The 12523-nt window shown below is 32.3% G+C and overlaps 2 protein-coding genes across 3 annotated transcripts; one reads left to right on the forward strand and one right to left on the reverse strand.

The window, feature by feature from the left end:
• Positions 1–667: 667 nt before the first annotated feature.
• LOC111429514 (SH3 domain-binding protein 5-like) lies at positions 668–3187 on the reverse strand. Its single transcript, XM_071198307.1, has 3 exons — positions 1772–3187; positions 1547–1718; positions 668–677 (listed from the first exon to the last, which is right to left on the reverse strand). The coding sequence occupies exons 1-3, from the start codon at positions 2127–2129 to the stop codon at positions 668–670; spliced, it is 540 nt and encodes a 179-aa protein (XP_071054408.1). The 5' UTR covers positions 2130–3187.
• A 1341-nt stretch (positions 3188–4528) lies between these two features.
• Positions 4529–11283, forward strand: LOC111429509 (SH3 domain-binding protein 5-like). Of its 2 annotated transcripts, XM_023065441.2 has the most exons (5): positions 4529–5114; positions 5168–5339; positions 8508–8573; positions 8670–9566; positions 9624–11283. In XM_023065441.2, exons 1-5 carry the CDS (start codon positions 4757–4759, stop codon positions 9766–9768), a joined length of 1638 nt encoding a protein of 545 aa, XP_022921209.1. In that variant the 5' UTR covers positions 4529–4756; the 3' UTR covers positions 9769–11283. The 2 variants fall into 2 exon arrangements, with proteins under 2 accessions (XP_022921209.1, XP_022921210.1); XM_023065442.2 differs by lacking the exon at positions 8508–8573.
• Positions 11284–12523: the final 1240 nt, after the last annotated feature.

The following is a 12523-nucleotide window of genomic DNA, read 5'->3' on the forward strand; positions in this document are numbered from 1 at the left end:
ACGTAACGCCGAATAACATTGACCTTTAAGAAGCGTTCATTAGAAAGCAATTTCGTATGTGTTTTTTATTCATTTTGTATAGCTACGTAAACATGCGTTATGGTTGATGGTATTCTCTGTAATTATTTCTTAGCGTTTTCACCGCCTTTAGTTTTCACTTTTAGCCACATTTAAATCTTATCGTTAGAAACAGTTAGATCTATTTTTAACTGTTTTATATCTTAATTTCGTTTCCTTTAATTGTATCTTAATCACTGTTGTCACTGTAATCTTAATTGCTTCCGCCCAATGAATATAATAAATGATAAAAGCACGCAATATCTAGGGGAGATTCGTAAGTAAATTGCGCGTAAATCACTAGGAAGACATAAAACCCGGACATTGAAACTGTTTAAATTGTCTTGGTGGAAATAAACAAAATTACATCCATTTCGAGCTGGACAGGTTACGTCCCGCACGATTTATAACGTCGAGTTTTGCATCTGCTCTTTAAATCGTTACTTTCACTAAGCAGATCGTGAATTACATGGGGTATACGGACGTCGAGTCGTTCACCATTGTCGTTTGTAAACGGCTTTTATAATCGTCGGTAACGAGAAAAAGTGCCAAAGAACGCGATTCGAACCGTGTACGGGACAATACCATAAAGTAAATTGAGCCATTAATCTCAACCGTGGCTGCAAAATAAAATAAAATAAAAACGAATCGCAACGATTAATTTGTCTAAGTTCTACTTTCACCCGACCTTCATCTTGACTCCTCTGGTCGTATACCGTTCGTTTCTGGAGCATATTGTACATCGTTTTATGACAGACGATATTTTACGGTAGCAGTATTATTAGGCTTTCTCTAACCTATCATTTATAGGGTATTAATAAAAGATCATAAGCACAGTATTTTATTTATTATTTTGTTTCTTCATTAGAAATTGATTCGTTTTAAATTACAAAAAATATGAAACATGAAAGAATGATACTTTCAGAATGATTTGAATTAGGATAAATTTTATTTAGCTGTAAAAGTTATCTATTATCTAAGGAAGCTTACTTAATTCTCAACTACGATTAAGCGACTGCCTAACCAGTCTAAGCAGCCCATTGGTAGGGCATGTCGGAACAGTTTTGAGCATGTTGTTTAAATCTATAAATGGTAGTTCTAGCCACTTTCCCTATATGCACATGCAAAGGAGATAGGCCAAGCAGAACATCCATTGCTAGAGTTGGCGTTGTGCTTATCACACCAGAGATTGCCAATCTAGCTACTCGTTGAATTCGTTAAAGTTTACTGATAATAATATAATCTATAATGTTAGACATTCCAATTTACTCTTTGTTCTTATCAATACAGATAATCAAGTATTGAATAAGTAATAATAATAATAAATACTCAATAATATCAGGTCCTTAAAAAGTCATAAAAAATTTGTGTTAAGATTTGATGCCAATTAAATAATCACAAATAAAAATACAAAAATAAAATAAAATTTAAAAAAATAAACGAAACGTAAAAGTGATACATAAAATTTCTTATATTTATTAACACAAACCTGCTTTTAGAAATAGCTCTCTTTAAATCTTTCTGTAAACTTTGTACTTTAGTGTTAGAGGCCTCAAGCTTAACACAAGCAATTCTATGAGCGGTCCCAGCTGTACATCTTTCTTTTTCAGCATCGTTCACTCGTTGAGTAGCACGATTTAACATTTCTTGCCATGCAGGATCTAAAAGATTAATCTTAATACTTATATTAATGTTTGTATTAATTCTTTTTTACCTAAAGTACGACCTCCTAAACCTTGTTCTGCTAAATAAACCATTTCCCTAGCAGCACTGTGAGCACTATTAGCTCTCTCATATTTCATAGCAGCTATTTGAGTATGTTTCAATGCTTCATTTGCAGAAAATCGCGCCTCATAATACGGTTTGGCTCTTTCAACACACAACCCCAATTTTACCCTTAAAGCTTCAACTTTTGCTGTACTTTCACATAATAATTGTCGAAACGAAGCCCTAGCATCGTCTAAATCTACCTCCAACCTGTTTATATTATCAGTAGCACTATTGAGCCTTTCCAACTCGATGTGAACTCTTGGATCTACACTATTCGTGTATTCCGCACCATTTTCACTCATTCTTATTCAGTTTTTATTAAAAAAAATCAGGATTTATTGATAATTATTGTCACTAGATGCTGGTTTTGTAAACCTTTGGATTCAGGTTTTAGATTGAATTTGGTCTCACCTCATTGGTTTGTAATTGTTATTTCAGGACTCTGATTTAACTCTCATTGAATGATTAACCAAAACAAACGTAGAACATCGACGTCCTCCTGAAACACACCTGAAATGTTAAATGTCAAATGGTGCAGTATAGTTCAATTATAATTGAACCTATACCAGGCTGCTGCTCCGTATGTGATCATAGGTCTAACCATAGTCACATAGCGCCAGTACAGTCTTTCAGGGGTAAGACCCCAATTTTTTTAATAAAAACTACGACAAGTCCACAAGGATAGTCTAGCTTTATGTAAAACTCCCTGTAAACGTCCATTCCATGAGATGGTTTTGTCTAGGATTACTCCTAGATATTTGACTTCCTTTGAGAAAGGAATTTCTTCACCTTGGACAGTTGGGCGGATTAGTCCATCCAATTTTAAGTATATTTACCAACCCAGATCTGTTTGTCTTAGTCCAAACCTAACATGGTTCAAAACGCACAAAGACAACATGGACGCTACTCTTGAGTGGTACCAACTTAGTCACATGCTCGAGCGTTGACCAAGAGAAGTGCAATTTTTTGACTTTTAAATCATTCCTTTCAGGCCAAGTGTAGTATATTATTTCAAATGATTGTAATTAAATATATATTTAAGGTGTTTTAAATTTTCAAATTACGTATTCTTAAAATGTTCCAACAATAGCAGAAGCGAACAAAATTTATTAGCATCTAAATCGAAGCAATCACGTTCACTTTCCAACGTATTGTGGATAACCTCCGTGACGTGTTATTTCTTCCATTGTAACGCAGAGGTTGCCTTCTGAATCCTTAACTCTTCGGTTACAGCTGTTCGCGTCGCAACATAAGCGATAAGGAAAAGTCGCGCCGCTTTCCATTGTTTCGTTACGTTATCAGAATTAAGTTATGAGGAAGTCGTTTCTTTATGCATTTACGATACAACACAATAAAATAGCAGAAAATACGATTCATGGATAATAAAAGTATGAAATCATTTTGTCTCGTTTACCAATTCAAATTGAGATTTGAAATTGGATATATTTGGAGTTACTTTTAGGTTTGATTTGATATTAATTCGGAATTAATTTAATCAAATTAATCAATTTTTTTAACATTTTAAATTTTTTGATATGTTGAAATTTTTTTGTGTTAATATGTAAAGAAAGTTTTCGGGCGTTGAGCAAAACGATGTGGCATTGCGGCGTAAGACGGAGGCAATGGCTGGTTGGTTGGCGTCGTCGAAGAGAAGAAGAAAGTATGTGAAAGTGTGGCCTAGAACTCGAGGAGGTCCCCTTGTTTTGATCGGACACCGCGTTCTTCGTGATGTTATTGTCAAGGCCAAACATCTACTTCTTCGCCATTGGACGCATGGCCCCCAAGAACGACTCAACACGAGGCTTTTCTGTTCAAAAGACCTCCACCAAAATTTCACTGTCACTCTTCAACGTTGCGGTTGAGACCTTCTTTATTAAAATTAGTCATCCGAGCGTAATCTGTTGCACTTCCTGTTACAACGACGCTTGCGGCCTAAATAGACAACCATCAGGAGAAACCTTCTAATATCAGAAATGACATAAGATGGTAAATATGTCATTAGGTAAATTTTTTTGAAAAACTTTACAGAAATGATGTTTTATAAGAATAACTAGAAAATATGTAAAATGAAACTATCAAGTGAGAAAAGCGATAATGTCTTAACGATTTCAATTATTCTAGAATTTTAATGGCTAAATGGAAATTTAAGCTGCACAATCTCTACAAGATGTTGAATGAATGAAGATTTCACGTGAAACGAACAACGCGTTTCCACCGTAGCCATTACGAGGGGAGTGTAAAAATGTAAGAAACGCAGTCTTAGTCTCACTGTCACCACACTGAACGAATCAGGTATTTTATTGCATTTTTGCCCACCAGTCGACATGATTTCTCTGATAAACACGTAACAAATTTCTCCTTCATTGCTTCTTGTAACATTTTCCGATTGTTTCATTTGAGGTGCAAGTGAAAGCATAAGTCGTAAAAAAAATAATTGCCATATCTCAAATTAATCAGGAATCAGTATCATGTATAGAGTTAAACAATAAATTTAATGATAAAATTTATGATGATTTTCTGTTTCAAATCTTTAAATCTTAAAGTAGTAAAAAAGATAATTTTATTCATAAAAGTGTTTTGAAATTAGTATTCTTAATCAATAATAAATGAGTATAGGCCACTCCAGTTTATTATTTATAAAAACACCGAAAGATAGGCAACCCAATACACATCCATTATAATATCCCCACTATACTGCACCACTTGACATTTAACATTTCAGGTGTGTTTCAGGAGGACGTCGATGTTCGACGTTTGTTTTGGTTAATCATCCAATGAGAGTTAAATCAGAGTCCTGAAATAACAATTACAAACCAATGAGGTGAGACCAAATTCAATCTAAAACCTGAATCTAAAGGTTTACAAAACCAGCATCTAATGACAATAATTATCAATAAATCCTGATTTTTTAAATAAAAACTGAATAAGAATGAGTGAAAATGGTGCGGAATACACGGATAGTGTAGATCCAAGAGTTCACATCGAGTTGGAAAGGCTCAATAGTGCTACTGATAATATAAACAGGTTGGAGGTAGATTTAGACGATGCGAGGGCTTCATTTCGACAATTATTATGTGAAAGTACAGCAAAAGTTGAAGCTTTAAGGGTAAAATTGGGGTTGTGTGTTGAAAGAGCGAAACCGTATTATGAAGCGCGATTTTCTGCAAATGAAGCATTGAAACATACTCAAATAGCTGCTATGAAATATGAGAGAGCTAATAGTGCTCATAGTGCTGCTAGGGAAATGGTTTATTTGGCAGAACAAGGTTTAGGAGGTCGTACTTTAGGTAAAAAAGAATTAATACAAACATTAATATAAGTATTAAGATTAATCTTTTAGATCCTGCATGGCAAGAAATGTTAAATCATGCCACTCAACGAGTGAACGATGCTGAAAAAGAGAGATGTACAGCTGGGACCGCTCATAGAATTGCTTGTGTTAAGCTTGAGGCCTCTAACACTAAAGTACAAAGTTTACAGAAAGATTTAAAGAGAGCTATTTCCAAAAGCAGGTTTGTGTTAATAAATATAAGAAATTTTATGTATCACTTTACACTTGATTCTTTTATGTTTCGTTTACTTTTTCAAATTTTATTTTATTTTTGTATTTTTATTTGTGATTATTTAATTGGCATCAAATCTTAACACAAATTTTTTATGACTTTTTAAGGACCTGATATTATTGAGTATTTATTATTAATATTACTTACTCAATACTTGATTATCTGTATTGATAAGAACAAAGAGTAAATTGGAATGTCTAACATTATAGATTATTGGTACAATTTTTTTTAATTTAGTTGAAAATTTTAACAGAGTATTAACTTAGTCATTTTGTACTGAATGCTTAAGAAATCTGGCCAAGCATTCGCCATTTCCATGTCTAACAACAACAAGGTTATCAACAACGCTTCTGATAGCTGCTATTTCCATAGCAGAATTTCACTTAAGATGCAATATACAAAAATATATAGTACCTACTTACTTTGCCCCACATAAAATGCAACATGTCAATATAATTTGACATTACAATAAAACATTGTATTTATAATAAAATAGTATATTATTATATGAGCATATAATAAGGGCTATTATTCACTGAGGTTAAGTTTATGTCACGTAGCGTAGCGAGCATATTTCAAGAATAGCATTGTGTCCTAAAAATCGATGATTTTTTTAATCGATAGAAAATGACCTAAACATGGCGTTAATAATAAAAAAAGTGCGGAAAAGTGTAGTACTTACCGAAATATCACTTAGTTGCGATGTGACGTTACATTTTGTGAGGTTATAAGCAATGTTAACCATGCATTTTCGTATTAAATCCTAACCTCAAATTGTTTAATTTATACTCACGCACAAAATAAAACTAATAAACTTAAAAGTAAAGTTAAATAATTTTTTGAATAAAGTTTAAACATCAATGTGACACAAATTCAATGTTACCAACAGTAACCAACTTCATAACAATTTGTCAAAATGTCAATTTTATGAAACGTCATATTTTTTTACGAAAATTAATTAATTTATGTTTAAATCATACGAAAAAAGGAATTTGTTTACATTTTTTTTTAATGGTAAACCTTTAGAAAGCCCTAAAAAAATTAAATTAAATTGACGTTTCTTGAAATTTTGTCGTTTCAAATAATTATTAGTCTGTCAAGTTGATTACCCATGAATAATGATTATTCACCGCTATTATTCACTCTATGAAAAATGACGTTTTAGAAAACCTTTGATTATATATAATATGGATTGAGCCAACGAGAGAGATAGCTTGCGCAAGGTGATCGAACCGAGATAGACATAGAAGCGTACTGACATATAATGGGCGTGCGTTAATTTATAAGATAAAAAACTATCAATTAGAAGTAACATTTATAATACTTACAGGTGATGTGAAACTGTATTATCGCGAACTTTACACACGAAACAATACATTTTTAAACATAACGGTGTGACTGGCTGTGACACAACAAAACGATAAACGTCAAGTTTGACACTTTTGTGCGCATGCACCCGTCTGTTTAGTACCGTTTTATGTCTATCTTTGTTACACTTTCACATTATCGCTTTCCATCTGCGTCTATTCACCTTGAGCCACATTTTTGTTAGTAGATATATTCAGTTAGCTCTTTGATTATATATAATATGGATTGTCACGAGTGTAGCGAGTGGCATAATTAACCTGAGTGAATAATAGCTCATTATATGCGAGTAGAATACTATACTTTGTCCACGACTATTGAAATTGATTCCATAAATTTATTTTTTAAATAAATTTTTGAATAAAGGTTAAACGTCAATGTGACACAAATTCAATGTTACTAACTGTAACCAACTTCACAACAATTTGTCAAAATTAAGTGTCAATTTTATAAAACGTCGTTTTCTTTGCGAAAATTAATTAATTTATGCTTAAATCATACGAAAAAAGGAATTTGTTTAGGTTTTTTTAATGTCAAACATTTAGAAACTCCTAAAAAATTGAATTAAATTCACGTTTTTTGAACTTTTAACGTTTCAAATAATTATTATTAGTCTGGTCAAGATGGCTACCCGTGAATAATGATTATTATTCACCGCTGTTATTCACTCCGTGAAAAATGACTACCATTTTGTTTTAGAAAACTCATTCATAAGGTATATATTATAAGGTAGTCTTGGACAAACTCATTTGTAATATAGACATAATATGGCATATTTTTATTGAACTAAAACTAGAACTAACATTAGACCTAGAATTAGAATCATTCGGGTTTAGCTGTCTTAAGAGACGTACGGCTAAGCCCAAATGTTTCTAGTTCTAGGTCTAATGTTAGTTCTAGTGATAGTGCAAGTGTAAAACTAGAACTGACGCTATACGTAGAAATAGAATTATTCGGGTTTAGCCGTTTTTAGAGATGTGCGGCTAAACCCAAATGATTCTAGTTCTATGTATAGTGTTAGTTTTACATAGTAATAGTGCTAGTGTAAAACTAGAACTAACACTAGACCTAGAACTAGAAACATTTGGGTTTAGCCATGAGTATTCAGACGCACGGCTAAACCCGAAACTTTCTAGTTCTAGGTCTAGTGTTAGTTCTACTTTTAATTGTTGTGCAGCGCTAGACCAAGAACTAGAATCATTCCGGTTTAGCCGTCTTTAGAGACGTGCGGCTAACCCCAAATGATTCTCGTTCTAGGTATAGTGTTAGTTCTACATAGTAACAATGCTAGTCTAAAACTAGAACTAACACTAGATCTAGAACTAGAAACATTCGGGTTTAGCCGTGCCTCTCTTAAGACGGCCGAAAACTCAACGTTGTCATAAGAATGTTACCTTTTTCAAGCAAAACTTTTCCTTTGCAAAAGTACCCCATGCCTATACTATTAAGCTATGTTGCATTTTATGTGGGGCAGTGCAAATGCATTGTAGTTTCGTAACTATAGTTACTGCATTCATATTCTGCGAGTTATAAAAGTTCTGAAAGATGTGAACGAAGCGTTGTGCTGCCATCATTACAACCCTTTCTATATCTGTGTTGGCGGCACATCGGCCTCTATTATCTAAAGTACAATATCAATACTTCTAAATAATCATTTATAATAAATATCACAAGAATCTATGAAGAATATTATATTTATTAGGTTTATTTATTTTTTATTTATAATTTCCTTTTATTTCCTTATTTCTTTAGTTTAGCTATTCGAAGAGCACTTGTATCCATGAGTAACATTGCCAGTCGACATGAGTTAATGTTGTTGTAAGTAAATTTAGCCGTCGTTCATCAATGTTTAATGTTAAATTTCTGTACTAATTTTTATTTCCAAACTTTTATTTAATAAAATATTACTTATAGGCCATATTATGAAATGAAAGCTCACTTCAACAATCTCCTCGAACAGCAGAAATACAAAGTTCAACACTTAGAATCGCAAGTATCCACATCAAAATTAATCTACGCTGACGCACTTCGAAATTTAGAACAAATTTCGGATGAAATCCACCAAAAACGTAACAAGGAGAACGGGATAGAATTAAGTGCTAACAAACAAATCAGCGTGGAGAGTAGTGAATCGTTTATTGATGAAATTGATGAAGAAGAGTACAAAAGTCTTCCCAGAAATCTTACGGCCGTTTCCTCACCAATTTATGCGAACTTAGAAGAGTTAGAAGGTTATAAAAATATTAGTGTTGGAAACAGTATATCGCCAATGTCGCCCATTTCTCAAAGTGAAGAATCTGAAAAGGTACAAAAACCGTTGGAGCATAGTCAATCGAATGAGTGGACGGAAATCAATTTAGATGTATCTAGCCCTGAAGAAGATATTCCGTATAAACAACTCGATGGGGTGGACGAAAAACCGAAATTGTCGAGACAAAAAACTTTACCAAATCCATCAATCGAAAACGAGTACAGTTTGTTGAGAAGTAAAGTTAAATTGGATGGAACGATTTCAAATTGGATTTCAAGGTCTTCCGCGAAGAGCGAAGCTGAGCACAGCAATGTAACTAGAAGACAAAGTCTTGATAACATATTAGGACCAACCGGCGAAAAAGTTAAAGAAATCTTTAATCATGGGATGATGATGTTAAATATTAGCTCGTTAACAGAACGAAGAAACAGCGAACCTAAACCGGGTATTACTGAAGATAGAGGAAAAAGCTCTGGAAAGAAGTTACCATCACCGTTAGAAAAAACTTTGACTTATTTAAATATTGAAGATGATAATTCCGATACGGAAAGTTTATCAAGGTTAGTAATTTTAACTTTTGCGTTATTTTATTTGTTTGAAATTAAATTTATTTTTAGTGTTGATATGTTGAATGAAGAGCAGATAAATTCATTGATGTTGGATAAAGAAATCGGCCATGTTTGTGAACAACTTCTTGGTACTCCATTAATAGAAGTGGTTTCTTTGCCTCAATGCAACGTCGAATCTAGTCAACCAAAATAGATAAATAGAATAATTAATAGGTAAAAGAATAGTTTTTTCAATAGAGACCAAAATAGCATATCAAAGATAAATTGAAATGAGAAAGCTTGTTAAAGATATTTCTGTGGCTGTATGTAGCTACTTAATCTAATCTAGTCTAAGAAATAGTATTTTTTTTAATTTATTTATATTTTATGGAATTGATATTATAATTAAGAAATATTTATATTTTACCTTTATTATTTGCAATTTTTATGTATACAATATTACAGGATGTGACGGAAGTATCTGAGGGTTTATAACTTCATTTATTCTCTATTCTCCATTTCAATATCGATTGGCATGATTAAAAACCAATCGCCAAAATGTAATATAATTGTAATTGGATTGTTGAGATATGTTACTAAAGAGAATCTCCTCTTTATTTAGTAAAATTCATTTAGCTTTTAAACCATCATATATTTCTGCTGCAATCTGCCATTTAAGAGTCACTTTTACCAACTTTTCTTTAAATGAACCCAGGTTGGTTAACATAATTAATGCTGTTTTAAGCAAACTCATTAACTGGCCACCAAAACATCTTTAAGTGAAGACTGTAAAAGTGATTCTAAGTTGTTTTGTTCTATGTAACGAATTTTTTATATCGCCCAATTTGTGATTTTGATAAACAATTTTTATAAAACTTATTATAAATTATGTATAATGACTTATGTAAAACAACTAAGACCTGGAATTTGTATAAGGTATTGCACAAACAATTATTATTTATTTTGTTGCTTATTTACTATCAAGAGAAAACTTTTTTAAGATAAAGACACCAGTAGTTGACTCTAAAAACTTAATTTTTGTTGCAGTTATTATGTTAAAATAGTTAATTAAGTTATGTACTTTCTCTCCTGCTCTAAGTCTTACTCCTTAATGGTTGAAGTTGAAATCATTACTTTAAGGTTATCTGGGGAAATTCATTATTTATAGGCATTAATTTATTTTTAACATCATAAGTTGAAAGTGTCCACTACTGATGCTCTTGCTGAATTTTTTTATTTAGGAGTATTTCTGTTGGGATCTAAGTTATAATGAATTAGAAGGATGTGTTAAAATGTGCAAACTATAAAGACATTTGTCAAAACCTGAGCGGTGCAACTAGCTAAAATATATTTTCAAAATTATCAAGGCTATCAACTAACACGATCGCTTCACTTCAAGACCATTTTCATTCGTTCATTTTGACACAACCTTTAAAAGTTTTTGCTAATAACTTTGGTAATAAATATAAAATTTTCTAAAACATTGGAAAGTTTTGATTTTATTCCCATCTTAAATTTATTATATCGTTAAATGATTTTTGTTGCTTTTCTTTGTGATAACTGTATATACCAATAATACAAAATAAAGAAAACCTAGCGTTAACCTATTTATAGTATTCAACTACTAGTCTATATTTAAACAGAAGCAATATTGAAATTATAATATTTATTATGTAACGTATTGTATAAGTAAGTTGTTAACTAGTGCAATAAATACCTGTTAAGAGATTCCAAATATTTCAGTAAATTTTAAAAGGAACCCAAATATACAGGATGTTTAGAAATTGGCGGATAATGTACACGTAGCGACATTCTACGATCGACTCTGAATCGAAAATCTTAATGTTAAAATGTTGTTCTACTATGTTGCTAAATGTGTTTTTCATGAAGATATGATAATGAAAAAAATGTTAAAAACGAACTTTAAAGTTAAAGAAAATAACTTTAACAAAAAAACTAGTTTTCAAAATTCTTTCTATTCTAAATTACAGCTTATTTATCAACAGATATTGATTATACAGGGTGTATCTGAATGACATGCCCAAACTTCAGGGGGTGATTCTTTAGGCAATTTTAAGGGTACTTTGATATATAAACCATGGGCGACTTGGGTTCCCCTAAGGAGCTACACCCCTCCAAAAATGGCGGAAAATTTTGGTTTAATTTTTTTTTCCCAAAAACCATAAACACTAGGAAAACGAAATTTTATTAACAGTTAATGTTTGCTTAATTAATTTTTTTCTCAGAAACTATTAACTTTTCGAAGATCATCAGAGAGGCAAAAAAGTTTTAGAATATTTTCGTCTATCTAAATAAAATATTTCCAATGTATTTATCATCGTCATACAAAAGATCTAGACAAAAATTGAACGGGGGTGGTTATGTTTAGTAACTTAGAAGGGAAGATTGAAAGTACAAATAGGCTCGAAACATGCCCTATTATAAGCTAAAGATATTTCCCAAATTTCATTTTCTTGGTGTTAATGGTTTTCGGGAAAAAAAAAATAAACCAAAATTTTTCGCCATTTTTGAAGGGGCGTAGCTCCGCAGGGGAGTCGAAATCGCTGATAGTTTATATGAGAAAGTACCCTTAAAATTGCCTAAAGAATCACCCCCTGAAGTTTGGGCACGTCATTCAGATACACCCTGTATATGGACAAATTATCCGAACTTTGAGAACCTCATGAAGACGTATGAAGCATGGTACCTCCAACATTTTGCAATTAAGATTTTCGCTTTAGAACCGAACGAAGAATGTCGCGTGTATCCGCCAATTTCTTAACACACTGTATAAGATGTTTCTAAAAACCCATTGTTCAACCCATTAGAGAAGAGATCTGAAGACGCACGACTAAACCCAACACTTTCTAGTTCTAGTTTTACACTAGAACTGACACAAGATCTAGAACTAGAATCATTGGAGTTTAGCAGTCTTGAGAGACAGGCGGCTAAATGCGAATGTTTCTAGG

Source organism: Onthophagus taurus, chromosome 7, assembly GCF_036711975.1.
Source record: "Onthophagus taurus isolate NC chromosome 7, IU_Otau_3.0, whole genome shotgun sequence".
In the NCBI taxonomy this organism is placed as follows: Eukaryota; Metazoa; Arthropoda; class Insecta; order Coleoptera; family Scarabaeidae; genus Onthophagus; species Onthophagus taurus.

Coding starts and splice junctions, on each gene's coding strand:
- LOC111429514 (XM_071198307.1), bottom strand. CDS start 2,129: ATGAGTGAAAATGGTGCGGAATACACGAATAGTGTAGATCCAAGAGTT. Junction 1,719..1,771: donor TTTAGGAGGTCGTACTTTAG/GTAAAAAAGAAT, acceptor TTAATCTTTTAG/ATCCTGCATGGCAAGAAATG.
- LOC111429509 (XM_023065441.2), top strand. CDS start 4,757: ATGAGTGAAAATGGTGCGGAATACACGGATAGTGTAGATCCAAGAGTT. Junction 5,340..8,507: donor AGAGCTATTTCCAAAAGCAG/GTTTGTGTTAAT, acceptor TTATTTCTTTAG/TTTAGCTATTCGAAGAGCAC. Junction 9,567..9,623: donor GATACGGAAAGTTTATCAAG/GTTAGTAATTTT, acceptor ATTTATTTTTAG/TGTTGATATGTTGAATGAAG.